This window comes from Embiotoca jacksoni, unplaced genomic scaffold (genome assembly GCF_022577435.1).
Source record: "Embiotoca jacksoni isolate LCO1_2020_lvr unplaced genomic scaffold, fEmbJac1.0.p SCAF_5, whole genome shotgun sequence".
Taxonomy (NCBI): Eukaryota; Metazoa; Chordata; class Actinopteri; family Embiotocidae; genus Embiotoca; species Embiotoca jacksoni.
Window position 1 is genome coordinate 5621208 of NW_027185403.1, and position 25364 is coordinate 5646571.

Below are 25364 nucleotides of genomic sequence, written 5' to 3' on the forward strand. Positions count from 1 at the left end.
TGCCTTTTTGGAGTTTCAGACCAGGTTCAGTCACATACAGCTAGAATACACAAACACCTGCGCTGACTTGAAGTAAAGCATTTGAGTGATGAGAGCACCTCATTTGAATTAAACAGTTGAGTGATGTTGTTCAGGTTGTGTCACTTCCTACACTGAGCAGAGAGGTTGATGATGCTGCCAAGTGCAAGTGTTATACTGTTTTTTTGTCTGGTTTTAGCATCTAATTTGGGCTGGGAAGTGTTTAAAAATGTAACATTGTGCCATCATTTGATACCACAGATGAATACTAATCTTTAGCTTTCATGCAGTGTAGAATTAGACTGTAACCCAGGTTACTTTCTGTGTCTCCAATTGAATGATGTCCCCAAAACACCTTCCATGCCTTTGGTCGACACTAACTAGACTGCCGTGCACAGAAATGCCTCCAGTCTCCTGTTGCTGCAGCGCAAGCAACTCTGACTGATATGTGACTAAAAATGTATTTCAAAAGACTGAGATAAGGCCTTATAAAAAAAATAAAATAAAAAGAAAAGATTTACAGAAGTTGAAACTAAGTGATTTTAATCTGCCTGGGCGGGCCACTCAAGTAGAGCTCATGTATGGTAAAATACTGTATTGCTTCACTGACATTGATGACATTAACGTTGCAAAAAGTATGCATTTTAATACAAAATTATGGACATAACATATTAATCAAAGTTTTGGAGATAATGGCAAGGCATTTTTTTGATCCAAGATGTTTATTTAAAACTGCACTGTCTGCCATGAAAATAATAATCACCAAACATTAGTAAAACAAAGCTTATAGTGAAGCTACAGCAGCTCAGGAGCTGTGAAAAAAGGGCTTGGGTGATGCTTTGAAGTGTTATAATGGTGGAGAAAACCCTGCTTTGGCTGTCTATGCAGCATCGGTCATTGTACTACAGTAATTAGCAAATAATAACATGAGATGGTGACAATGATAAACCTCAGCTTATCAACATGGTCACTCAGTGTGGCTGTAGACTCTTGTTAAGTCTTTTTATGTTTTAATTAATTAATCTAAACTCCTAATTTTCAAAAAAAAAAGACAGGACACCATGTTTTCTTAAAATAAGATTTTTAATATTACTTATTATCATAAAGATATATTTACACACTTTACAGAAATAGAAAATAAAAACACAAAGCTACGCATGAAAGGAAAAAATAAAATAAGTACTCCAAGAGCTAAAGCTTATCTTTTATAAATTAGAAACCAAAAGTTCAAATATGTACACAGTATTTCAACCATTTCTGATACACTTGTTTTATTTATTTATTTATGTCATTTATTTTTGCCCAGTTCAACATCAAAACAGAGACAGGGACTGTACATTTGGCCTGGTGAGTAATATGAGCACACACCATAAACAGAATATAAGTTTCAGGAGTAATACATTGTCTTTCAAATGGTATCTGCTTGAGACCTAGTAACACTGTTGCGATGGCGTGTAAGCCTACAGACTGCGTTTCCTCTAAGATTGTTCTGAATGTAGCTGATCTCGGACACAGTGGTTACATAGATGGAGAATGTGTCGCAATCAAGGCAGGAGGGGCCTGTGCTATTCTGGGTGTACGAAGTCTCATTTTGCGGCTCCAAGATAATGACAGATCGTAGTCATTTCTCATGGGAGAGAAAATCTAGTTATCCTTTGGACTGCCCAGCCAGTGGAAAAGTGTGAACGCATTGGATTGGATATCAGCCACTTGATCCTGCAGACACCCACTCTGAAGGCCAACATGATACAGTTTGATGGGCTTCGAGATTCACAAGGTAAAATCATTGGAATGTGCTGTGTGCCAACTCTGTTTCCATTTCCACAACGAGTGAAATGTTTGCTTCAGTGTGAAAGTTTTTTTTGTTTTTTTTTATCTGGTAGAGAACTGACTGACAATTAGATAAAAAAAAAAAAAAGAAGAAAAAAAAAAAAAAGAAACATAAAAGCCTTGTGTTTTTCTGTGATCTTTTTGTGGGGTGGTTTTGTCTATAACTATTGGGAAACAGATCAATGGCTAACCCTAATATTTTAAAACCTGCTGCTAGCTTATTCTCATCTCCACCAGTAACACGTTTCTATCTCTGCTCATCCCCACTCCTTACACACTTCCAGCCAAATGCATTTGGACAAAAATAATTAAACACAGAGGGGCAAGTTCTCAGAACAAACGTTTTTTTTTTTTTCTACCAGGAAAACATGCTAACAAGTGCATAGGAACATTACTCAGGCCTTGTGATGGTCACAGAGAAGAGGAACTGGAGAGGAAATATTGAGAGGATAGGAATCGTTTCTCTTGTGTAAGCCTTGCTGGAAAAGACCATTAAGGAAAATGGTTTTGCTCCCCGAGCATAATGTATTGGTTTACCATTTCAGTTTGAGCCTGGACGTGCTTGTCCTTCCACACCACAAGGCCCATTAACCTGATGTGCAGGGGAGGGCTGTGGGCTATGATCTACAAGAAAAGAATGCCTGAAAGCTTTCACGTGTCCATGACATATTGTGCTGCAGACTACTTTTCTATTTTGTTACATCCACAAAAGGTACAGCTTTTCACACTGTATTCAAAAAGTAAGCTTTGGACAACCAGCTAGACAAGAATCAGACAAAAAAAAATTGTCACAATACACTGGAAAACCATTTCATACCAAGAGACTCTTGTTTTCGGGGTGTATTTTTCCAGCAGCATAATGGAATTGCAAAAGTGCAGCCTTGCGAACCCATACAGAGAAGTCTTGGAGCAAAGCCACGTCTATTAGTTGGGACTAGTTGACACCGGAGGCTTTGGATCAGTGGGATATTTGGCTTTTGATTTTTGGATTCAACTGATAACCAGACCAAGATTAAAAAGGGTACTTTACATAAACATTGGTTTGCTCTGGTCTCTGAAAGGGCAGCATGGCTGGTGCAGATGGTGAGGATACATTCATGAAGAACAGTGCGGATACAGACGTTGCTCGGCTCCATAACAATAACTTCTGAGATGGGGAAATATTGATTTGAACCCCTTGTCATGACCCAGTCTACTTCCAGCATCCCAACTCCTGCGGCTTCGAACTTTCATCTCCAGCTCATATCTTCCTACTATCTTCCCCAATAATACATGAGACATCCTGAGCAAAGCTGTCTCACTCCTGAGGAGCATTAATGAAATCTACATCTCTGTCTGAGAGGGTATGAAAAAATAATGGTGGAACTGAAATTATTATTATTCACAGTGCCCGAGGATTTAATACATTTTTAATCAAGGTGAGCTTGGCTGGGTGGATTACCACTGTGATTTTAGATGCTCTCTTAATAAAAGCTTCTCATGCTGGGACTGAGAAGACTGCATTTTATTATAATATTTGCATGAGACATGGCGAGAGGGAAAAAGTGGTGAAAATCTAGGTTAACTGTTTGCCAGTTGCTTATGTGGTCAAAACTGATTTGAAATAAGGGAGTTTGCTGATTGAATTGCAGTCGATTGAAATCGGATTTTAGCCTAAAATTAGAACGAAAAAAAAAAAATCAGGAATTTGTTGGGGACACCTAACACACGACAAACGATTGCAAGGTGGCTGCTCCACAGGTCACAGTCCTAATATGTTACGTGGTTACACACTGAATCAGCAGGGGTTTGGAGATTGAAAAGGGGGAGGGGGTGTGGTTTCAGTCTAAGCCAATTTAACAATGAGCTCAGACTAAGTGACCCCGGCCAGCCTTGGGGAGATCCATCTGAGAAAGATTAACTCCAGGATTTAATGAGCATAATGATCAAAGCCACGACCACCTGTGCTGTGGAAGGGCAGACTATAAAGGCAACTGTACCTAACATAATGTAAGGGAGGGCTCAGGACTACTAATGACTGAATCTGGATAAATCATGGCTATATTGGTGGATACATAGAGGGAGAGTAAAGATACAGTATACGAAAATATGCTCATATAAGTCTTAAATGTACTGAATGTTTGTGTTGTGTTAAATAAATGCACAAAATAGACTGCTCTAGTACAAGCCTCTATCACAGCACCCTGAGAAAAAAAAGAAATAAAACTATAACACAGAGATAAACATAAACAGTAATATATTCCAGTATGATGGAAAGGCATAGCATTTCATCAGTGAAAGATATCGGTCAAAGGGTCGAACCAGCCATATGCTGAATATTAAAAACAGCCAGAGCACTAGTGGTAGGCTGATCATGGTGGCATATTAACTGAGCTGATGTCTGCTTTGAAACAGTTTATTTTTCTTTCTTTTTTTTCTTTTTTTTCGGTCTAATTTAACTTGTCCTCCCTACTGGTATTGTTTTACATGGGATTTCTGTTTGCAGAATTTTTTAAATGCATAATGTGTCAGTGTATCAAGACTTTAAACAAGAGGTAATGTGTTTCTCGTTTCTCCCTAACCTTTCATCCCTTCGTTCCTGGCAGCATTGTGGAGAAGGTTATTATTTGGCACTTCATTAAAAGGCAAGGCGGCCTGTCGGTGGAGCAGACCGCCACTGCCAGTTAACAGTCGTGTAGAGCAGCTGCGCAGGGCAGCAGTGTGGTTAGAGGGCTGGGGATTGGGGACAGGATTGGGATTGGGATTTGGGGTCAAAGGACTCATCCAAGGTGGGACATGTTGCAGTAACCTTGAGCACGTGGATAAACTCCCCCCTCCCCACCCAGTTGTTAATGAGTTCAGAAACACTAAAATAGCTTTGGATTAAAGAATCTCCTAAAGGAAGGAATTATTTTGTCACTAAGATTGCTTTGACAATATGTGCTCTCTTTTTTTTTTACTTTACTTTGCATGTGGAAGTACTGTCATTCGGCGGTGGAAAGCACCATTAACGATAATTAGAATGTCATTCAGATGTGACCCTTTTGTTTGTCCAGTTTGAACACAAAATCTTTTATTCCTTTTCGCTGCAGAAATCCAGAATATCATAAGTGGACTTAGTATTTGCTTCTGTCAACTATTAAAACTGACACTGCCCTTCTGCATGATTAGCGCCCTCACCCGTCAGTAAAGCTGTTAAGTAGCTACACAGCAATGAAATCAGCGGCTGCAGTAACCTTGGATCTGAAACATGGGAATACCACGTCGTGGAGAAGTAACAGATGCTTTAAGACTCAGATTGTTTTGATCGGGCTCCCTCTCCACCACATGTCATGCAAAGTGTGTGAGACACTCAAAGAGATTGCTATGATTGGGCTCTATAGCAAACAATAGGGAAATTGAGGAGAAAAAAAAAACACTTGGGAGAAGACAGAGATAGATAAGTATTGAGGGAGAAAGAGAAAGAGAGAGACAGAGAAATAGAGTCTGATAGCTCGGGCTCAATACCCCCCACCCCCCTTCCCTGCTCCCAATTCCTCCTCGAGCTGAGGGTGAGCGGCTTGTCCTGATTTTTTTGTGGACAGAGTTGCTTGAAGAACCAGCAGGTGCTATGAACATCACTCTTCAGGCTGGGCGAACGTAGGCCCTTCATTGCAAGGCCCCCCAAGGCAAAGGAAGAGCGTAGAAATCAGAACCTGGGGGAGGGCGCTCAAAGCAGTGCCTGCAAAACAGAGAAATAACAGACAAAGTGCAATCAGCTTGTGTTGTTTGGTTTTCCTAAAAATCATTCAGTCATGCAGACAGGCCTTCGGCTTAATCAGTTTTTTCACACTGTAATACGTTCCCAACATTTCAACTGTGTCTAAACTATATAACAGTATTTGTAAAAACTAGATTATATTCAGTCATTTGTTTCTATAGCTTAAATCACTGAACAAGGTAAAGGACAGCACAAGTTATCTTTTGTTGTTTTTAATTATATTTTTAGTTTTCTCTTTCCATTGATAAAAACACATTGAAACCTCCCATGTTTTACCTAACACGATTGCAGATTGTCATTCATAAATATTCAATGCCAAACACATAAAATATAGATAAGCAAACAGAATTGATTTCTTATGTGTAGGCATATTTTAAGTTCAGTTAAAAGTAGTTTTGCGGGAGTTTGGCTGAAAAAGATACAAAAACTAAAGACAGGCTCAATAATTTAGTCACCCAGCCTCATCCAAAACATAAAGGATCATCTTGTGGTTTAGGTCAGGTCCTGTGGACCTAATCATTAATTATTTTTTTTTGCCAAAAAAGAAGCATATGTACTTTGCTTGGTTTTACTTGGGACCTTAATGTGGTGACTTTGTTCTCTACTGTACTGAATATTCACTCAGATTAAAGTACTCACATAGTGGTATTTGTGGGCTGGTTTGGCAATAGCTATTTCAAACTTTCATGTTGCAAAACTGTAGTGCACAAAGCCTTGTCTGTTTTGCTTTCCTCATCGCTATCATTGGACCTGAACCCAAAGTATTCACAAACATGGAGTCCTGTATCCCCACCGGTGCTCACTTTATTTCTCGGCTCGATTGCTTCCCTACTCTGCCAATTGGGGGAACTGTTGTGCACGACAATATTTCACATTAACAGAGAGAAGAGAGATAGAAAGTGTATGTTTTTGACAGTTTTGGAGATCATCGTCTGTATCCCTTAATGCCATGATCCTCCCCAAGCCTTATGCAGACATTTCAATTTCCTTTCCATTAAGTGTGTCCCTCAGGGAGTTTCTACTGGCCTATGTTATGGCCTATGTCATCCTGTACTTGATCAACCAGGAGAAAAGGCTGTCCCAGACATGTTCCAACCAGATTTTGCGGCCTTTGATGGGAAAGAGCTGTAGGGAGTCAGAAAAACAATTGTGTATCTCACTGTGGAACACAAATACAACTTTATACCACGCTCGGGGGACTAGATCACTCCTCATCGGTGAGGAAATCTTTTATCTTCCCACGTCTTTTATCTTCTCCTGTTCTGTGATAATATCAGAAGAGTCAGACAACAAGGCTCATTCATTGATAGGAGCCTGTTCTTGTTACAAGATGGCATTTTTCTGTGGCCATGTAAGGCCTGGAGAGCTGATGTATGGTATATCTAATCTCAAATGAATGGTATTGTTGTTTGTTGTTGTCCTTTGGGCTTTGGGGTCCATGGTATGATCTCAGAGCAGCAGCCCTCTTGAAGTCACACTACATCACACAAGAGTGTATGGGAAGAGACGCAGACCTGATACACATTGTTTTGAGGGGAAACTCTTTAAAAGACTCATTCACTGAGCTTTCTCACACTCAGGGCCACTGGGGCTTTCCACAAATTGCCTCCGGCTTTAAATCTGTAATATCCTGTCGTCTTTTAGACTGTCACTGGCATGGCTTAGATCCAAGAGTTGTAATAGCATGGTTTGATCTGAGTCCTCTCAGATGCTCAAAGAGGATGACCCCGGTCGCCATCTTTCTTCTCAAGAGTTGCTCACATCTGGAATGTGTAATGGTGAAAAATCCAACTTTGCCTGCGGTGTCATAGAGAATAAATGATGAGCTGTTTTTGACACTGTAATGAGGTGATGTTGCTAAGTAGCATAGCGCTGGAGGATGGACAGTGTCAAGGCAATCATTGTTCCTCATCTTTATTTAAACAGTGTAGTAATGAAGTTATGCTAAATAATGACATATCCACATAGTCTGTGTGTGAGTCCCAGTCCTCAGCTGGATGTATCCATTGAACTCTAGCTTTGATCAAACAAACTGCTACTCCAGCTGTTTCCAGAGGTGGTTTTCCCATCATCAGCACACAGTGAAGACGAAAGCGGGCCTCATGAGTAAAACAGCGCTTCAAGCTGAAGTTTCAGAAGAGCGGCTTGTTGGACGGATAACAGATCTTGAAAAGGTTCAATATCTTAATATCTTCCAAAGAAGTTCAGACTTTTTTTGGGTCCTTCAGTCAGGGAAGGTTGGTAGCACTATAACTAAAATGCTGCTAGTAGACAGTCTTATTCCCACTGTGGTCATGTTGGGGTAAACTGGCAAACTATGTGGCGAGAAACCCATGAATGAGGTGAACTATGAACTTAGCAAGAATGAGGGGAACCAGAGAGGGAAGCGAACAAAAACAGGGAAATCTTCAGCGTGTTGTGGTTTAAGTGGTGTTTGCGAGGACAGCATTGTGACTCACTGAGCCGTTCACTTTTACAGAGCTTCACAACTTCCTGAAGCTCCCCTTATTATGTGGCCAGCATTCTGGCACTGAACATAAGCTCTGACCACTCAACTCACAGAGAGGATTGTCACATTTTTTGGCAGCCTGAGGGAAGTGGTAAGACCCACGTTGTCCTTCAAGTGCAGACTACCCTGGCTTGATCCTTCCTCATTGTTTTCACCTTTGATCTGAGCCTCCAGAAGCTCATATTGAAAGCAGGAGTGAGCTCCAAAGAGTTTTAACCCAGTCCATAAAAATACAATAAACAATAATCATCCATAATTCGCCATAGATTGTAAAACTCTTGTTGCTTTAGAGAATGGAGTCTCCAAACTTCAAAAGCTTTGATCGCTTTTCCTAGAAACTGATTAACCATGCCTTCACACTTTCTGACTGCAGCCTCCTCTCACTATAGATTTAATTTATGGTGGACCTCTGCAGGTCAGTGTTGTATGGTCGGCACCTCCTGTAGGGATATTGTGTCTTGTTGAGTTTCCCTGTCTCGGCACAGCGTCTGGGAGAGACATGGATATACCGCTATTGGCCTCCATTCACAGTGGCATGCTGACATTAGCGAGTTTAAATCTGTATATTCTGTACATTTGATCATGTTGTTCAATTGGCTGAAGTATAGTTTTGTTTCTCAATGAAGTTTGAACTGGGTTTATTGAAATACAGAGAATTTGTTCATGTTTAGAATTAAAAAAAAAATCTAACTGTGAAAAGGTGATAAGTAAAATATTATCTCTCATTTTGGATGAAAAAGTTTCACACCAAGTCTTATTTTACTTGACAGCTGGTTAAATATTCCCTCGAAAGAAAGTTGGTGCTGCTACGAAACCGAACTCTACAGCGTATTATCTTTGGAAAAAAGGTTTTAATTGACTTAATGAGATGGAGACTAAAGATTTATTCCAGCTGAATGGACTCAAAGATGAGGTTTCTAAGTATAACTGTTTATAGTATGAGGAAATAAATGACTTAAGACTTAAAAACAACCTTTGTTGTACTAGGAAGGCCTGAAAGCTGTTTGGCTAAAGCCAATAACCTGCTATGACATGCACTTTTTTTTACCATGCCAACAAAAACATCCTTGAGTTGGAGTTCGGTTTGGCTGCAATGGTGACTAACAGAGTTTCCACTGCTCCTACAAGAGTTTAACTTTCCCATTTGTCATCGAAAACATCCGAACTGATTCTGCCAACAAAGTATTTCAGGACTCAACATCAATGTCCTCTTAGAAATTCCTCTATTGAGTTGTGTTTCCCCACTAGTCAGCAGTTGTAATTTAATATATCAGGAAGAGCTTTTGCTCAAATTCTCTTGAGAAATGACTTGACAGAAAATTTGTCCAACGGGCTAACACAGCAAAGATAGGCATGGTAGAGTAGAAACCTTTTACTGCATGACACAGACCGTTTTACTGCAGGTTTGTTGGTTCTATTGTCAACAAACCCTAACGAACGTCTATTCACCCCTGACTGCTAGAAACTAACCTTGCTCTAGAACGGCATGGGCCCCTTGTGGGAAAGACGGGGCCGTGGGCGTCTTCTCTTCCAGCCGGCTGGTCTGTGGGTCTGACCGCCCCTCGCAGGGTTCTGCTGGACCATCTTTCTCACTGTAGCCGCCTCTTCCAGCTCTCTGCCATGCTCTGTGGAGGCCATGGGACCTGGAGGACACACACAGAGAAGAGACCAATTAAGACACCCAAAAAGTGGTTTCTCCCAAAGATGGTGTTTCACAGCCTTCTTCTCACCGAGGCTATCACATTTTGATTACGAGCCTAAGTCCATCAGTGCTCAAGGCAAATATGTAGCAAGATCCAAGGCAGGGTCAGTGGTAATGGATGAGGAAACAAGAGACATGTATAGATACAGTAAGTGTGTGCTAGAGTGTGTGGGCCTCTCTAAGCCCACCCAGCATTGTTGTTCATTAAGTCAAGTGTGGTCTAACGCACGGCAGATACACGTAGCCCGGGCAGAAGCGAGAAATCCAAGCCCTCATGCCTCATGTCTCCGTCACTCTCCCTCGAGATTACAAACACCAACAGCACCAAACCTGGTGGAGGTGCAACTCATCACAGTGTTTGATCCCAGTTTAGGGATGAGTTTAATAGCAGTGTGTCTCAGAGAATGTGTGAATGTCTTTGGTGTGTGTGGGAATGTGTGTGTTTGAGAGTGATCCCAGATGTTTTCAGTCACTTCTCAATAAGTGTGGCCTGATCCCCTTAAGCCCCACTTTTCCAAACGGTTCGGTCCACCCCAAGTGTCTCCATGACCTTTTAACCTATCACAATCCAACAGGCCTCCTCTTGGAGATCCAGATATATATATATATTTTTTTTTAAATCTTTTGCAGCATATCTTATTTAACAAGGGTGATTTGTCAGACTACACTCAGTTCTTTAGTCCAGTACATTGTGAAGAAAAGCAGAAAAGGTTGGTTCTGGTATATCAAATTGGTTAAATATTACAGCGACCTCATTGTAGGTTTTAGATATAGAATGACGCATTTTTTAGTTTAATCAACTTTTTAATGTATGATAAACATCATTACTCATACAAATACTAAGTTACTGAAATGGAGCTGTGTACATGTGGTTAGAGGGCTACTCCAGGGATTGAGCTGACTTCTGTAAAGTTTTTTTTAACTAGATGCTAGCGAACCAATTCGGTCAGTGCCATAAAAGTACTGAAGTTCAGTGTCCAGATTAAAAGACAAATTTAAAGAATAAAGAATAAAAGCAGCAAAGATAAAGATATTGAGACTTCTAGTCTATTGTATGGGCAGACTCCAAAAACACTCCAAAATAACTATCTCTTTTAAACTCCACACCTTCAGTTTATATTGTTGACTCAAATGTCATCTCCAGCCCAAGCCAACATCACCATGAAGACATCATCAGAGTTAATTTTTTTTTAAACGGTAGAAAGACTTCACTTAAACCGAAATCATCAACTTTAACAGCACACTTTTCTTTACTAAATGACTATGTTCAATAATCCCCTCTGTGTGGAAAAGATTCCATCAAAGCTCATGTACCAGTTCTTCTTTCCTTGGGTATCTCCCATCAAATAGCTGATTGATTATTCACATGAGGTCGTGACATTCGCATCTCTTCTCCTCAGAGAGACTGGCACCATTTTTTTTTTTGAATTCCCCAAGGAATAACCTTCCTTGGCTTCACAAGAGCTCGGGTGAGGACACAGCTTAAGATAAGTCATCCAGTTGACTGCAGAGGCTTGTAAAAGCAGAAAGTATACTGAGGACAGCAGTTGAGCGGCTTAGAAAAGCCATGATGATGCTAGGTCCCCTGCTTTATTTCACCACTTGGTGTATTCAGTTGTGGCGGAGTCGTGATATTAAACGCTGTTATATGAACAAGGAACAGCTGTGACCCGAAGGATGTTTCCCTGACCGAAACTTTAGAGACTCCGTCTTGAAAACCCGTTTACTACATTCAAAACGCTCAAGTTTCTCTCATAGCTAAGATCAATTTGTTTAACTAGAGGGCAGCTTTCTTCAACAGCAGAATTCAAAACACCTTCAGAAGAAAGGCAGTGTCTCGGGGCGGCCTTTATTAATTAATGACCTTCAGCTGTGGCTTTATAAAATAATTTGTAAAAGAACAACTTCTATTGAAAAAGAGAAGGGCTTTGAGCTTTCAGGTTTAAATTATGGTGAACTGTGTGACTGAGCCAGAAAGCTTTCAAAGTATATCCCTGAAACGCCAGACGTCTCAAGTTCCATTTCCACGCTAATCTTCTTCCGCAAGCACATTACACAGTGTATTTGTGGGCTAACAGTGGGCTAATTCATTTGCAGCAGGAAAATTCTTGGCTGCATATTTCCGCATCTAAAGCACATCTTTGCCCCTGGGGACACTAATCTGCACATTATCCTTTTGTTATTCTTCCAGATACACAGTGAAAGAGGGATGTTGACACATTCTGAAGGCATTCAGCTCATTTCTTTCAAATCCAGGGGCTTGAATGTTAATACTCTCTGCGTTTGAGTAGATTTTGAGGTGAACAGAAGTATTACAGGGCGGTCCTGGTTCTCCATTTTCACTCCTGAAACACCATCAGCATGTAGAGGCAGAACACACAAAAACAAACTGATGTAGGCTTCACAATTTCAGGTGTGAGCACGCTTGGCTTTAACTACAACGCATAACATTTCTTCTGAGAGCGTCTGCAGGTAGAAATTGTTTTAGCCAATTCAAATGGACACAGGTGAAGGTCGGGTAAAAAGTCTGACATAACCGAGAAGTACGAGACACAATGACATAAAGAATCTCCACAAAGACATGCACTCAGTTGTACATACTGTAGGGAAAAAAAGTGATTGTGGAAGAAGTTAAAATCCTTTCTACACAGCTGTCGGACAGCTTAATGAAGTGAGCACGATTGTCAGTACTTAAAAGTTAAACAAAAATTGTTGGATCCAGAGCCCCAATCTCAATTTTGGAAAGGTGTGGTAGAGTAAACTGTGAAGGTAAAAAGTGCTATGTAAGTGCAGTCCATTTACCAATAAACACAGTGCTACACAACACCCAAGTGCAGCTGATATATGAGTGATGGACTACTTTACCAAACGCACGCCTATAGTTGCACTCACTGTGCACACATATGCACACTGCAGTGCAAGATGGAAAAGTAATTGTACCTCGGCTCACACAATTCATCTGCCGTTCCTCTCAGGATGGCTCAGCCTGTCATAACCCAGGTCCATAATGAGACAATTTAGATGTCTCCTGCCATTGCGATCTGTCAGCCACTGCTCGACACTGGGGTTTGAAACGAGAACATCTCGTGATTCGTCTGACAAATCTCGACCTATCCAATCTGGCTACAGGATAGAAAAGTGTAATGAAAGCTGCTAAAAATAAGCCCGGGCACCCGTGATAACAGTGGCAGTATAGATTAACTCTTGCAGCCTGGAGGGAAAGCATCTCAATGTGACAGATACAACACACATCAACAGCTAGCTTTGTGTCTCTACCTATAGATTGAATCTGTTGCTCCCGGATAAGATCTTTTTTTGTTTCCATGGCAGGTTTATCATTGGATAATGCACATTTCATCTCCATAAACAAAGATATCTCACCTATCTTATTGCTCTGAAATTGGATCCAGTCTCTGTAGTACTACATTTGATCTTTTCCCATGAGAGATTCCCATGTTTATGTTCAGCTGGTAAAACAGTAAAATGGCAGGATAATATATGTCTCACAATAATACATCTTATCTCTACTTCTGATGACCTGGGAGCCCCAGTTTTGCCCTTTTCCCCCCCACCAAATCTCAACACTTCTTCCCTCACATGGTAATTCCCTAATTAAAGTTTCATAAAGGTGGAATTTCAGGAATGGCTTGTTATTGTTGCTGCTACTTGCGTCGCTGCCGACTCCTTTAAAAGGTGAAGAGTGGCAGAAGTGGTCAGGCAGAGAAGAGAGTGGTTGACAGTGTCACAAACTGGCCAGTTTCCAGACTAATGATAAATAGCTGCATTGCCGCTCCCCGTTTCCCCGCCCTAGTTTCCCCACCTCCTAAGGTGATGTCTGTTATGTCATCTTTTTCAAATGGTCGGCTCTCTGTCTTATTATGGCCCAGCAGAAAGTGGGATACTGACAGTTTATCCCTGTTGATTCTGCAACAGTCCATCAGGGGAGCCTAGAGAGTTATACATCTTCCAGCACTTGTCCATCCAGTCAGAAGAGGGAAGAGAAATGGCTGTCCTCTGGTTTAGTGCCAAGTTCATCAGCTGCCCTCATGGCTGGCGAGAGCAAACAATATATCACAGAGCTGTGTCAGTGCAGGAACACACCATGGCAAATGGGCCAGAGCTGCTTATTAATAGTTGTAAAGCTGATTTGTGTGTATCGACTGCCAAAACGACCACATAACAAATGTCTGCTCTTGTAAATGCAGCCACAGCATAATGGTTTTTATGCCACTAGGACACAAGAGATTAAACTATACCAGCCTGCGAGTCTAAGTACAGCAACAAGTACACAAGGGACTGTGTTCATTAGAAACTGTTGCATCAAATGTAAACATGCACAGTGAACAATGGCTGTCAAAATTGAATCCTAGCTGTGTTTAATTTTCTTTGTCACCACAAATTGATTTGTTGGCCTCTTGAATCTTATCTGTTTGTTTACTTGTCTTGCTCATCACTCACAGTCACACTGATTATGATTCAATTGGGTGCAATCTCATCGATGCGTTTTCACGGTTGGCTGAGCTTTTCAAATTTAATCTCTCCTTTGTGTTTTTTTTTTTTTTTTGACTGTCCCCTGTCCCTACATCACTTATCAGACACCTCTGCGTCTTGCCTGCTGCAGTTTGTACAGATGTGTCCTGAGGTTTAAACAAGGAGCTGGGAGGATGGGAATAGCTGGGTACTGAAATGAGGGGCGGTGTTAGCTCCATCCGTCGTAACGCATCAAAAGATCTGGATAAGTCGATTCTTGAGCCATGTTTGCAGCAATGGGGACGTCAGTTGGTCCACCTCCGTGGGCCAGACTGAAATATGTCAACAACTAATGGATGTATTACCATGAACTGTTATGCAGACATTCATGGTTCTCAGTGGATGAATCCTAATCACTGGAGATCCCACGACTTTTGTTCAACATTTTTTTTTTTTTTTGTAAACAAAAAAAAATCGCAACATCACCAAAAAAGATTTACTTTAATAAATGCATTCATGCCCCTTTCGAGATTAATCTTAATAATTGTGGTGATTCATGAACTCCCCATGTAGCACCATTATCAGCGACAATCCTGTCAATGTGTATGTTGCTAATTAGCCAATGTTAGAATGCTGACAGGGTGAAGTAAGATAATGAACATGGTAAACATTATACATGCTGAATATCAGCATGTTAGCATTATCATTGTGAGCATGTCAGAATGCTGACATTAGCATTTTACAAGCACCGCTGAGTCAAAGTACAGCTTTACCGAACTGTTAACACAGCTGGAGACTCTTAGTCTTGCGTCTAGTTTCTGTCAGGGCTGAGATTCCCTCACTGTTTGCAGCATGATTGGATTAAGTGAACGACACAGTTAAAGCTTTTGTCCTCTTTCCACAATGACATGTCATGTGATTTTGCACTTAACATAAATAATAGGAAAAGGTTCCTTATTTCTTAAAAACACATTTCTATTGCAAAAAGAAATCTAGGACTACAATACGGTATTTGCTACATATACACGGTAACAAGAAACACTTGCAGTATTTGTGTCTATATGGGAAGAAGTTGTTGCTTATTATGTGCATGTATAATCCTTATGGGTGACGGAACAATATTTGTGTTAGTGGGAGAGAGGAAGAATAAATACCCTGGTGTGTGTAGCCATGGTTATTACCATGACGTTGGATGAGCAGGCCTGCTGTCTCCATCGCGTGCCTTCCTCCTTCATTCACTAAAAGGGAGACGAGTAGCTTTAGCTAATGAATCTCTCCATAGCCTGCCATTACCACAGACATACTAACCCACACAGCCAGACAGTGACATGCCATGAACAGAGATGCTCCTGCTGCATAAGCACATTAGGGGATCAGGGTTATTAAGCCAAGGATGAAATGTGTTAATTGTGGCAGATACAAGCCAAACATTCTTTTAACCTGGAATAAGCCGCGGCACTGCGACAGCATCGTACAGTGGATTTGCTTGCTGCCTGACAGCCTCCCCACACATTCACGTGGACTGGTGCCTAACTAAGGAGGCCGTCCCTTGTTGTTCATCTCTCACAATCCAACATCTAGTCTCGGAAATGCTGCTTATTGCGTGCCTACCAGTAAGTCTGGGCCTTGGCAGAAACTGGTACCCATTGCTTGCCGACTTTCAGACCACGTTACCATGGCAGCCACCATGAAAGGCGCTCAGTTTGGAGCAAAAAGAATGACATTGTCAGCTGAATTTGACCAGGTTCTCAATTTACAAATCTCACTCTGCACAGAGTCTGAATACATGATCAGCCCCCTGACTGTGTCTGTCATGTTTTTAACCTCCTCTGTGGGCCACCGCACTCGGCCTCTGAGAGTTCCTCTCGGGGAGGGTTTGTTTTGGTCGTGAGCACTTTCTTTTATTTCTGTCGGGGGCTGTTTGATATGCAGCATTGTTGTTCTGTGATAATGCTAGGCTTGTGGCTCAGCTAAAGGCTGGCTTTGTCTATACAAACTACAATGAGGAAACCAAAGTGCATGAAAAGTTGCTCCTATTACTGCAGCTTTTAGACTTAACCCCTTGTCCACCCTGCTCTGAAAGTTACCCCCAACTCTCACTAAAGGTTCACAGCTAATTAAAAACAAACTGTGCAGCCTTTTGGCTGCTGGCTTTCTGCAGATGTCCCTTTGAGTAAGTCAGCTGCCTGTGAAGTGTGGTGCTATATATGCTCCTGAATTAGAGAGTGTATGAAATGATGAGGTGTGAGACTGCGTACTCTGCTATGATCAGAGCACTGTGAGTTCAAAGGGGCCGGCAGCAGCATTGAGCCAGCTAATGAAGCCACTGACTCCCCTCACCACTTGACTGCCCGTTGGTTTATTCACAATCCCACTCCAACAGAAGAGGTGAATTTGTGGCTACAAGGTTATTGCAGGTTGGATCCTACTGAACACGAGCAGTCAGAGAAGCAAACATAAAATATCTCCAAGGGGAGATTTCTCCTCCCAGCTTTCCAGTCGGTGTGCCCAAACGGCAGAGGGCAGGAGCAAGAGAGATGCTGGTGTAGCTGTTTCCGTTACCGGCAGCGGGGTAAACCTTTCTGCATGGCAGGCACAGTAGGTAGGTAAGGATACCAACCATTGCCCCAGTCTCCAGAGACTGCATGTCAAGGGCAAAGGGATCCTTCAACCATCCGTTTCCATGGGCACACTAATCAGATGTGAAACACAGCCCCTCCCTCTCCTGAGTCATCACTCCCCCCCATGCTGTGAACCTGTGTGCCTTCTCCCATTTGAGATGTGGGAAACAGAAAGAGGGAGACTAATATCACTGCACAGGGTTCACTGCAGCTTTTAAAGCCTGAGGAGACCATCACCTCTCCCCAAACACTATTAAGGGAAACTAGCACCAACAACAGAGTGTGTTACCTCACGACCACACTGCAGATACGAAACAATAGCTCCCAAGCTCAACACAATGTATCATCGCCCCCAGTCACTATTTCAGATATTTGCTTTTTATGAGATATGGCAAAAATACATTAAATCATGTCTTTAATAGCCTAATTAATGTTTAATGCAATAAACTGTGCTCAATTGTTTGATTGCATCAGACAAAATCCTTCAATTATGCAAAACTATGATCTAAATTGACCAGATCAACACAATACCCATACAGTAGCTGATTTATTGCCCAGGATTTGCCTGTAACAAGCTGTTTAGTAGGTAGAACCGCTGCTTTTGTAGCACAAACAATTTTGTATCACTGGGCTACATTACATATACTAATTGCAGATTTTTTTTTAATTTAAGTAAAAATGTAAATAAATTGAGATACAGCTTTAGTGAATTTCTTTTAAAAGATTGTTGGCAATTCTTTTTAGTTAGCACACTGGTTTTGCTGTCATAGCACTTCTGTGTATTTGTAATGAAAACCATCTCTGAAAACATAGTTTTAATACAGATATTCTGAGCATGTGGTGCACAGAAAAAAACCCACCTTCGGGTAAAGGCAACGCAATGAAACTTAATAAGCGATTTTGTCAGACATATTTAGTGATTCAGTAAAAATCATAAAGATTTTTACTGACAAGTTCAGCTGTAGAGTGCTGCAGGTGAGCTAACGTTCAGTGTTTATTGGTCCTCTGTGTCCACGAGGTTTTCATCGGCTGTTAGGATAAACGGTTTTCCTGATGTGGATGCATGTTTATGAATTCCATATATTGTTTTGGTCTTCTAGTTTTTATAAACATCTGTTCATGTTCAGAGACTGTGGCAGGGAGCCCTCTCCTCCAAAGTGAATGAGACATAGGGACACAGCAAGGGGCCCAGTCCTGATCCAGGAAACAGTATGTGGGGAGATCCATGCTATTAGTCAGTGGCAGATCATTGGATTGACCAGCATTTAAGTGTACGTGCACGTGTGAAATAGTCTCCCAGGGAAAATAACATTTGTGATCAAAGACGGAGCGATTGTGATGCATAATGCATGATTTCATAAATGAATGATTTCTGTGTTGTCACAGAAGGGACCCAGTTATGTGGAAGATGGAGGAGATTGTACGTTTCCCATTTCAAAGCTTTTAATTTAAGGCGAGAACCTAAGGTACATGACAGTTTGAAACCGCATGAGGTGTACCACAACATCCTATAAATCTCTGAGAAGAAGGGAGACATGCACATCCTGTTGCCTGAGGCTCTGAGTTCAGGCAGATCCCAGAGGGAGCGTCACTAAATGAACCCGAAATCTACTAAGTCCCGCGACACTTCCATAGCCCTAATCCACACTGCCATCTTCACAGCATTGAAATCCCTTGTCTGACTTAGAAGGGCCTAACAACAGCCAGCTGTGCAGCATGTTTAGCCACATATGAAATCTCACTGATCCATGATAGCGCCTATAGAGGTTTGACATTAATGGCGACAATGCCTTGAACCATATTTATTTGATTTTCCAAAGTGTTTCGGGTCCACTTCCACATACCTCTTAAACTGATTAAGTATGAGTTTCTACCACAAATGACATCTCAAAACTAATCTACAGAAGCCATAACTTCCACTTCTGGGTTTCTACAAATTGAGCATGAAAGTAATTAAAGTACCTGCATTCTTAAACACCGCAATATTTATTCTGTGGTCTGGCAGCCCGTTAATAAAAATGTCCGCTCAGATCTTGATCAGGAATCTGATCTGCTGGTACAACCACTATAAATGTAACACTTAACGTTCAAAAAGAGGGTAATAAATCACTTTAATATTGAACACTGGTGGAAAAGAGACATTTTTGAAAATATCTGTCTCTAATTAAGTTGTAAGGAGTGCCCTGGGCCTGAGGATAGAGTCTGGTAATCACGAGGTCTGGTTAACACTGGAACCCCTCCACAGCCCCACTACCTCTTGCCCAAACCTTAAGGGTTGTGCCCTCTAAATTCAAATGGGGGTCTGGAGTACAATAGACTTAAAGGAAGGAAATGTACCTGAACAAACGCTCTCTTCACAGACAAGAAATGTCATTACCCCACATATAAAATCTGTAAAGATGGACAAGATCACCAGCGGTACGATTTTAGATGTAGTTGTAACTTACTTCACTGTGAAAAACTCACACAACCTTGGAGCCTCCAGATCTCACCTCACTTCCTGTCCGATCTTTCATTTTTTTTGTCCCTTAGCCGCCTTTTACTCCCCCATTGCTTTTTTTTCCCCTTCGCTGGATTTGCTCTCGAGGGAAGATCTAAGTGAGTAGATTTATTCATTCAAAGGGTTCTGAATTACATTACAGCAGCCCAGCAGTCACATATGACAAAGTCTTCAACAGCTGAGCTCTCAAGGGAGAGTTAGCCCAAAGGTTAGCCTTATATCCCTACCAAATGAGTTATGATTTTTCTCTAAATCTCTTCCTCAACTCCAACTCCAGAGCAATTATTTGCAAGTGCCATTCACCGAGCTCATTTTGGGTGATATTATACAGATGTGTAGTGGTTTATGACAGAAAATCTTTCTAAAAATCTCCTCACTGAAGCCTCCAGAGAAAATGAGTTGCAGGTCACAAACCTCAAAAGGATTGGGCAATATGAATAAAATTTCATATTGCGGAATGTATCATTTTATCTCATGATGTTAATACAGTTTGATTGAGAGATTAGAGATTGCTAGCAGATATAATAACTGCACAGGGATGTCTGTTTTTCCTGATGTAATTCCCTCTTGGCCGGTCTTAATTACAGTGTCTGACACGAATGCAGCACAATATATCCAGAAATATTAAAGGACTAGCTACCACAGTATAAATAATATGCCAAAAACCTTTGACAGCTGATAAATTTATATTATCTTATATCACAAGTTGTCAAACCAGTCACTCCCAAACCCAAAGAACATGGATGTATAGTGTGTGGATCAGAAATATAGTTCTAGTTCTAAGCCAAAAGAGGATAAATGCGATAAATCAACAAGAGGAAAACAAATCACACTTTACTCAGATTCCAAACTCAACTCATGGACTGTTCGGTGTGTGTGTGTGTGTGTGTGTGTGTGTGTGTGTGTGTGTGTGTGTGTGTGTGTGTGTGTGTGTGTGTGTGTGTGTGCGCGCAGCAGACCAACTACACTGAAGCTGCAGGTCGCTGGCACTATTTCCTTGTAATGCCGCATCAAGAGGAAATCCAGGTTCTTCATAAGACGGATTTCATCTGACCCTGTGGGTTTGTTGTGTAGTGCGTGTGTGCGAGTGTGTGTGTGTGAGTTACCCAGGTGCTCCTCACAAGCCTCCAAAAAAAGGAAAAAAAAAAGGCTCTGTGATTCACAGTAATCCTGTAATAACCTTTCCACTGCTCCCCCTTTGACACAACTGTTTGCCCACTGTTATTATGTTATCCCTGGACATCTGGAAAAGTTTAGCTGCTTTTCTTTTCTCCACAGCCACCATAATCAAGTCCGCAGGCACAAACACCTTCTTTACATTAGAAAACGGAGGATGACAATTTGAAGCTTCCTGTTTACGTTTGGTTTACATCTATAGATGTTGTTTGACAAAATATTCAGACATAACTATGAGGTTTTTATGCCTCGTTGTGCCTTAATGAGTGGCTGTATTTACCGCGGCCCTCCTTTTTTCTGGGCTGTACTTTGACCCGTAACACTTGGTTGAACATCTGAGCGTGGCTGGCAGGAGTACAGTGTGTGTGCATGCTGGTGCCACAGAGCAGCCAGCCCCAACAATACATCAAAGTTTAATATGGAATAATAGCACTGCTGACAGCTCTCGTAAAATCGCCCTCTTCCCAAGCAGACGATTTCTCTGCCAGATAATGGCTCTGATCTGGGCCTCGTGCCCCACTCACACTCACCACTGCCTCACCTGTTCAACCCGGGCTGCACAATTACACCTGTGTATATGTGTATGTGTGTGTGTGTGTGTGTGTGTGTGTGTGTCTAAGCCAGCTGCTATTGTTTTTATCCTGCTCTTTCCTAGGTAAAGATTGGCAGGGTGTTTCCATGGCAGAGAAAGATGGATCGTTAACATCTTGTGAGAGGCTGTGACAGACACAAGAACGAGAATAAGGACTGTTTATGTGCCAGTTTTAAGAGTTACCCAGAGGGAGGAAGAGTGATCGGCCTCGGGATGAATTATGGATACCACATGTCTAAAGCTGGAGCCCACTCTTGAGCCAGAGTGCTTTTCAAGGATGGGTAATTGAAGTGCGCTGCTAAAGGATGCTAATATTACATAGAGAAGGCCACAGCAGCTCTTTTAGTGTGCTGAATGAATATTGTAAGTATGTTTAGGTTGTCGAGGTGAATTGCCTGTTGCGCGAGGAGTTCTTGCTAAAATGCATTTGCACCCGTAAATACAATCAAAGCTCACACTTCCCCACCCTATATCAGTCAGATCCAGCTCTATATTCATTGCTTCCTGCAAGAACACACACACGCGCTTCCTCTGTCTCACTCTATCTCTTCTTTCTCAGGCACACATGTACACACACACACACACACACACACACACACACACACAGATGCCTGAGAGAGAGAGAGAGAAAGCCCACTGAACTGGAAAAGCGTTTGTCTCAAGATGAAAGGCTTCACACCCACTGCCTACATGCAGAGCCTCTTCCGACACCTTCCCGCGACAGCGCATACTGTAGCAGAGGCTTGTGCTACGCAGACACACTCCAGCTAGCATCCCTCCCCACACCCATCAACGCCGCAACCCACTTGCATCCCTTTCCCCTCTTTCACTCCATTTCTCTCTCTTGCTCTTCTGTCAACGGAGCTCTGATACTACAGTAGCAGCCAGGGAACAGAGAGGCACATAAGCGGCATGACTTGAACGTTGAGAGGGATAAGCTCCCGTGAAAGCCCGAGGCACAGCAGCCTTGTTTTCCCCGTCGCTGGTGCAGCACGGTGGGCTCTCAGGCGTGGAACATGCTTAGCCACACGCAGGGCGTGAAAAACGACACTGACCATGATGCTAGATAATTGCTTCCCATTTTACTCATGTGTGCTGAGACCCTCAGACAAAAATAGCTTGTCGCTGTAACGAATGTGCTAGGAAGCATGGGAACTGTGAGTGCTGTGGCCGTGGATCGATACACAGAGTGGACAGCATCTTGCAAGCATAAAGTCTACACAGCATCTTGCAGCCACAGTCCATACAGCACCTAGCAACATAAAGCCTATAGAGTATCTTCCAGTGTAAAAGCTTAGGCCTGTATCTTCCAAGCTGTAGCGTTTGTACCATTTTATAATCGTAATTTATGTGAAATCTTATAATTGCTGGCACATTATTTTCTGTACAGCATCGTACACGTAAATAAAAACACATCCCATCTGTGTGTTTTCTGAGCAACTGTAGTTGGTGGGTAGGTGATAATCCCCAGAACAGTCTAGACATTTACACAGGCCTAACTGTTGTTTTTTCACACCACAATGTTACCTGCATCACATCTGCAGATTGCCCATCGGTCTCCAAACTACCCCCCCAACCACATTTCTCAGAACCCATTTATTCCTGAGCCACCAGAGAGAATATGCTCTGCCCACGAGTAATTGTCCCAAGTCAATGTTTTTGTTCCAAATAATACATATTTTACATCCACAGGGGAATTGATATCTAGTCCAACAATGGTTCCAGAGACGCAGCAGCATAATTTTACTGTGACAAGGCATCAAGACTGAGCCCCTCCAGAGACGATCCATTCATCTGGGATCTGTGATTCCCCTCATCGATGCGTACAACAATTACAGTCCTCATTATCATCACCACAGGAGGCACGCATGCATATATAGGTTCCCTGTTCCCCTGCTGCACTTGCACAGTGTAATAATCATATAGCACTTGGATCAGATGGAATACATCAAGGTATAAATTAATCAGGTTCACTCCACCTTACAGAACATGTGCCATGCATATCTTACATTTCATAACACCTACAACAGTCACCCAACATCCGGCATATCTGTCACTCAGGAATAGCTCCACACATGAATATCCATCAATTAAAAACCTCTTTACATTTCATCTCCAAGTCTTATAAGCATACATCAAGGTGAGGCAGAGAGGAAAATGATCAATCTAAGCCAGAACCTATATTCAAGTTTACTATCAAAGCTATGGCAGTACAATAGCAGACAGTATAACCACTGCAGTGCAGTACTGTATACAACCAGGTGCTGATATTCCTGCCTTTTAGAGCCTACACAAGGCAAACCATGCTGGGTAACTGATCAACTACAGCTGCCTGCACAAGCCCAAGGCAAACAGAGAGAGAAATAGAAAGCAGAGGGAGACGACCGGCGACAAGGCTGGCCGCTCCTGTACTCACCAGCACTGGCAGAACACAGCAGAGACACCAAGAGCACAATCACCAGCGTCAGGATCTTCACATTCATTTCTGCACTCCCCTCTGGCTCTCCGCTAGTCACTCGCTGATATACTGTAGTGGTGTGTGTGTGTGGATGGGAGGGAGAGAGAGAGAGAGGGAGAGGGAGAGGGAGAGCAGCTGAGTGAGCAAGAAAGAGAGAGAGACTGTTTGCTCCCCTGTGTGTGTATGTGTGTGTGTGTGTGTGTGTGTGTGTGAAGTGTGTTCCAATTTGTGGGAATATATGTATGTGTGTGTGTGGCGTGTGGTGGCTCCCTGACTGTGCCTGTGTATTTGTCTAAATGCGTATTTGTATATCAGTGTGTGACAGCGCCACTCCAAGACTGAAGGCACGTCTCTATTTGAGCTCTCCCACGGAGGTGTGTGTGTGCGTGTGTGTGTGCGCGCGTGTGTGTCTTCTTTTCTTCTGTCAGAGAAATGACATGAGCCAAGTTCAGTGGAGCTGCGAATGTGCTGAAAGTCCGCTTGCAGGTCTGTCTGTTGGCGAGTGTCTGTGCATGTGTGGACGAGTCCTGTTTGCCGTGGATAAGAAGACTACTTGGTCATGTGGCTTATGTATCATTGACTCTGTGGGTCACGGAAAAGCCCCCCCCCCCTCCCACACACACACACACACACACACACACACCCTCCCCTGCACCACCATCACCCACCATCTCCACCCCTTTTCCACAAACATGCAAGTGCACATGGCTGAGGTAGCGAAGGGAGGGAGGAGAGGGGGAGCAGGGAGGTGAAGGGTGGGTGGTGGGAGTGCATGCAGGTTTATGATAATACCCAAACAGATGCTCTTGTTGAAAAGTCTTTGAATTGCAAACAGGGCCGATTGCCAGGAATCCAGGAATCAAAATACTGGCTTATGAGGGGAAGTAGATGAAAGAAGGGAAGGTGTGAGATGAGGTTCATGCTTTCCTGCTTTTGTATCTGCACCAGCTGTATGGACCTTTCTTCCTCGCACTATTCTTTACCTCCAGTGACACTGGCAGCCCTGTTTTACTAAAGGTATAGCTTAAATCATTGGCGCCGTTTGAAGTTAGTGTCCGTGACACTGTGAATAACTGCAGGAAAAAACTTATCAGACTCTGCCTGATTCCATTGCTGGCACTATTTGTTTCACTGCCCCTGAAGTCATTTGTTTTATTTTGTCACACAGATTATATTCTTTTCACGAACAAAAGCCGCAAGAAAACCACCACCCTGCAAAGCTATGAAATAAGTCAACTTGGTTTTTTTCCATTTGTTTATCGGACAATAAACAGGAAAGGTTGCATTTCTTGCCGTGAATTGTGAAAACTGTAAAGCAAGCACGAGAAGTACAACAACTTTTCTTATCGCGTTTAGCCACAGAGCAACATCAAGGCGACGAGTTTCTTCATCTCCTTTTGGGAATAAAATTGTTCGGGAAGGAGCATACATTTTTGTATGTTTTACATTATGCATACATAATATGTAAAAGAAACATTGAACTACACCCAATTACGAAATGTTGTACTCCGCCCTAGCATGAAGACTACAGGGGTCCAACAACACTCAGTAGGACTAATACAAGTGAACAAAAGTCTTTAGAGACAATAGGAAAGAAAATGTTAGACAATACACTGAACAATTAAATATGGGTGAAATACTGTTTACGTGGGGTCAGTTTACTGAGGGCCCACAGATCTGAGTCCCCAAGGGGCTGCAGTGACACATGATGGATGGACCGCCTTTGGTCACAACCTCCAGACCCCCTCC

General features: G+C 42.3%; 1 protein-coding gene across 2 annotated transcripts; it reads right to left on the bottom strand.

Annotated features, from left to right (window-relative positions):
* Window positions 1-1088: 1088 nt before the first annotated feature.
* Window positions 1089-24133, bottom strand: apln (apelin). 2 transcript variants are annotated; one of them, XM_069170916.1, is made up of 3 exons: window positions 23574-24133; window positions 9567-9739; window positions 1089-5548 (listed from the first exon to the last, which is right to left on the bottom strand). In XM_069170916.1, exons 1-2 carry the CDS (start codon window positions 23638-23640, stop codon window positions 9573-9575), a joined length of 234 nt encoding a protein of 77 aa, XP_069027017.1. In that variant the 5' UTR covers window positions 23641-24133; the 3' UTR covers window positions 1089-5548; window positions 9567-9572. The 2 variants fall into 2 exon arrangements, with proteins under 2 accessions (XP_069027017.1, XP_069027018.1); XM_069170917.1 differs by lacking the exon at window positions 23574-24133 and adding an exon at window positions 15423-16877.
* Between the last annotated feature and the right edge of the window lie 1231 nt (window positions 24134-25364).

Excerpts from the sequence above, each read along its gene's own strand:
- apln (XM_069170916.1), bottom strand. The coding sequence starts at position 23,640 with ATGAATGTGAAGATCCTGACGCTGGTGATTGTGCTCTTGGTGTCTCTG. Across the intron at positions 9,740-23,573 it reads GCTGTGTTCTGCCAGTGCTG|GTCCCATGGCCTCCACAGAG; the intron begins GTGAGTACAGGA and ends TGTGTCCTCCAG.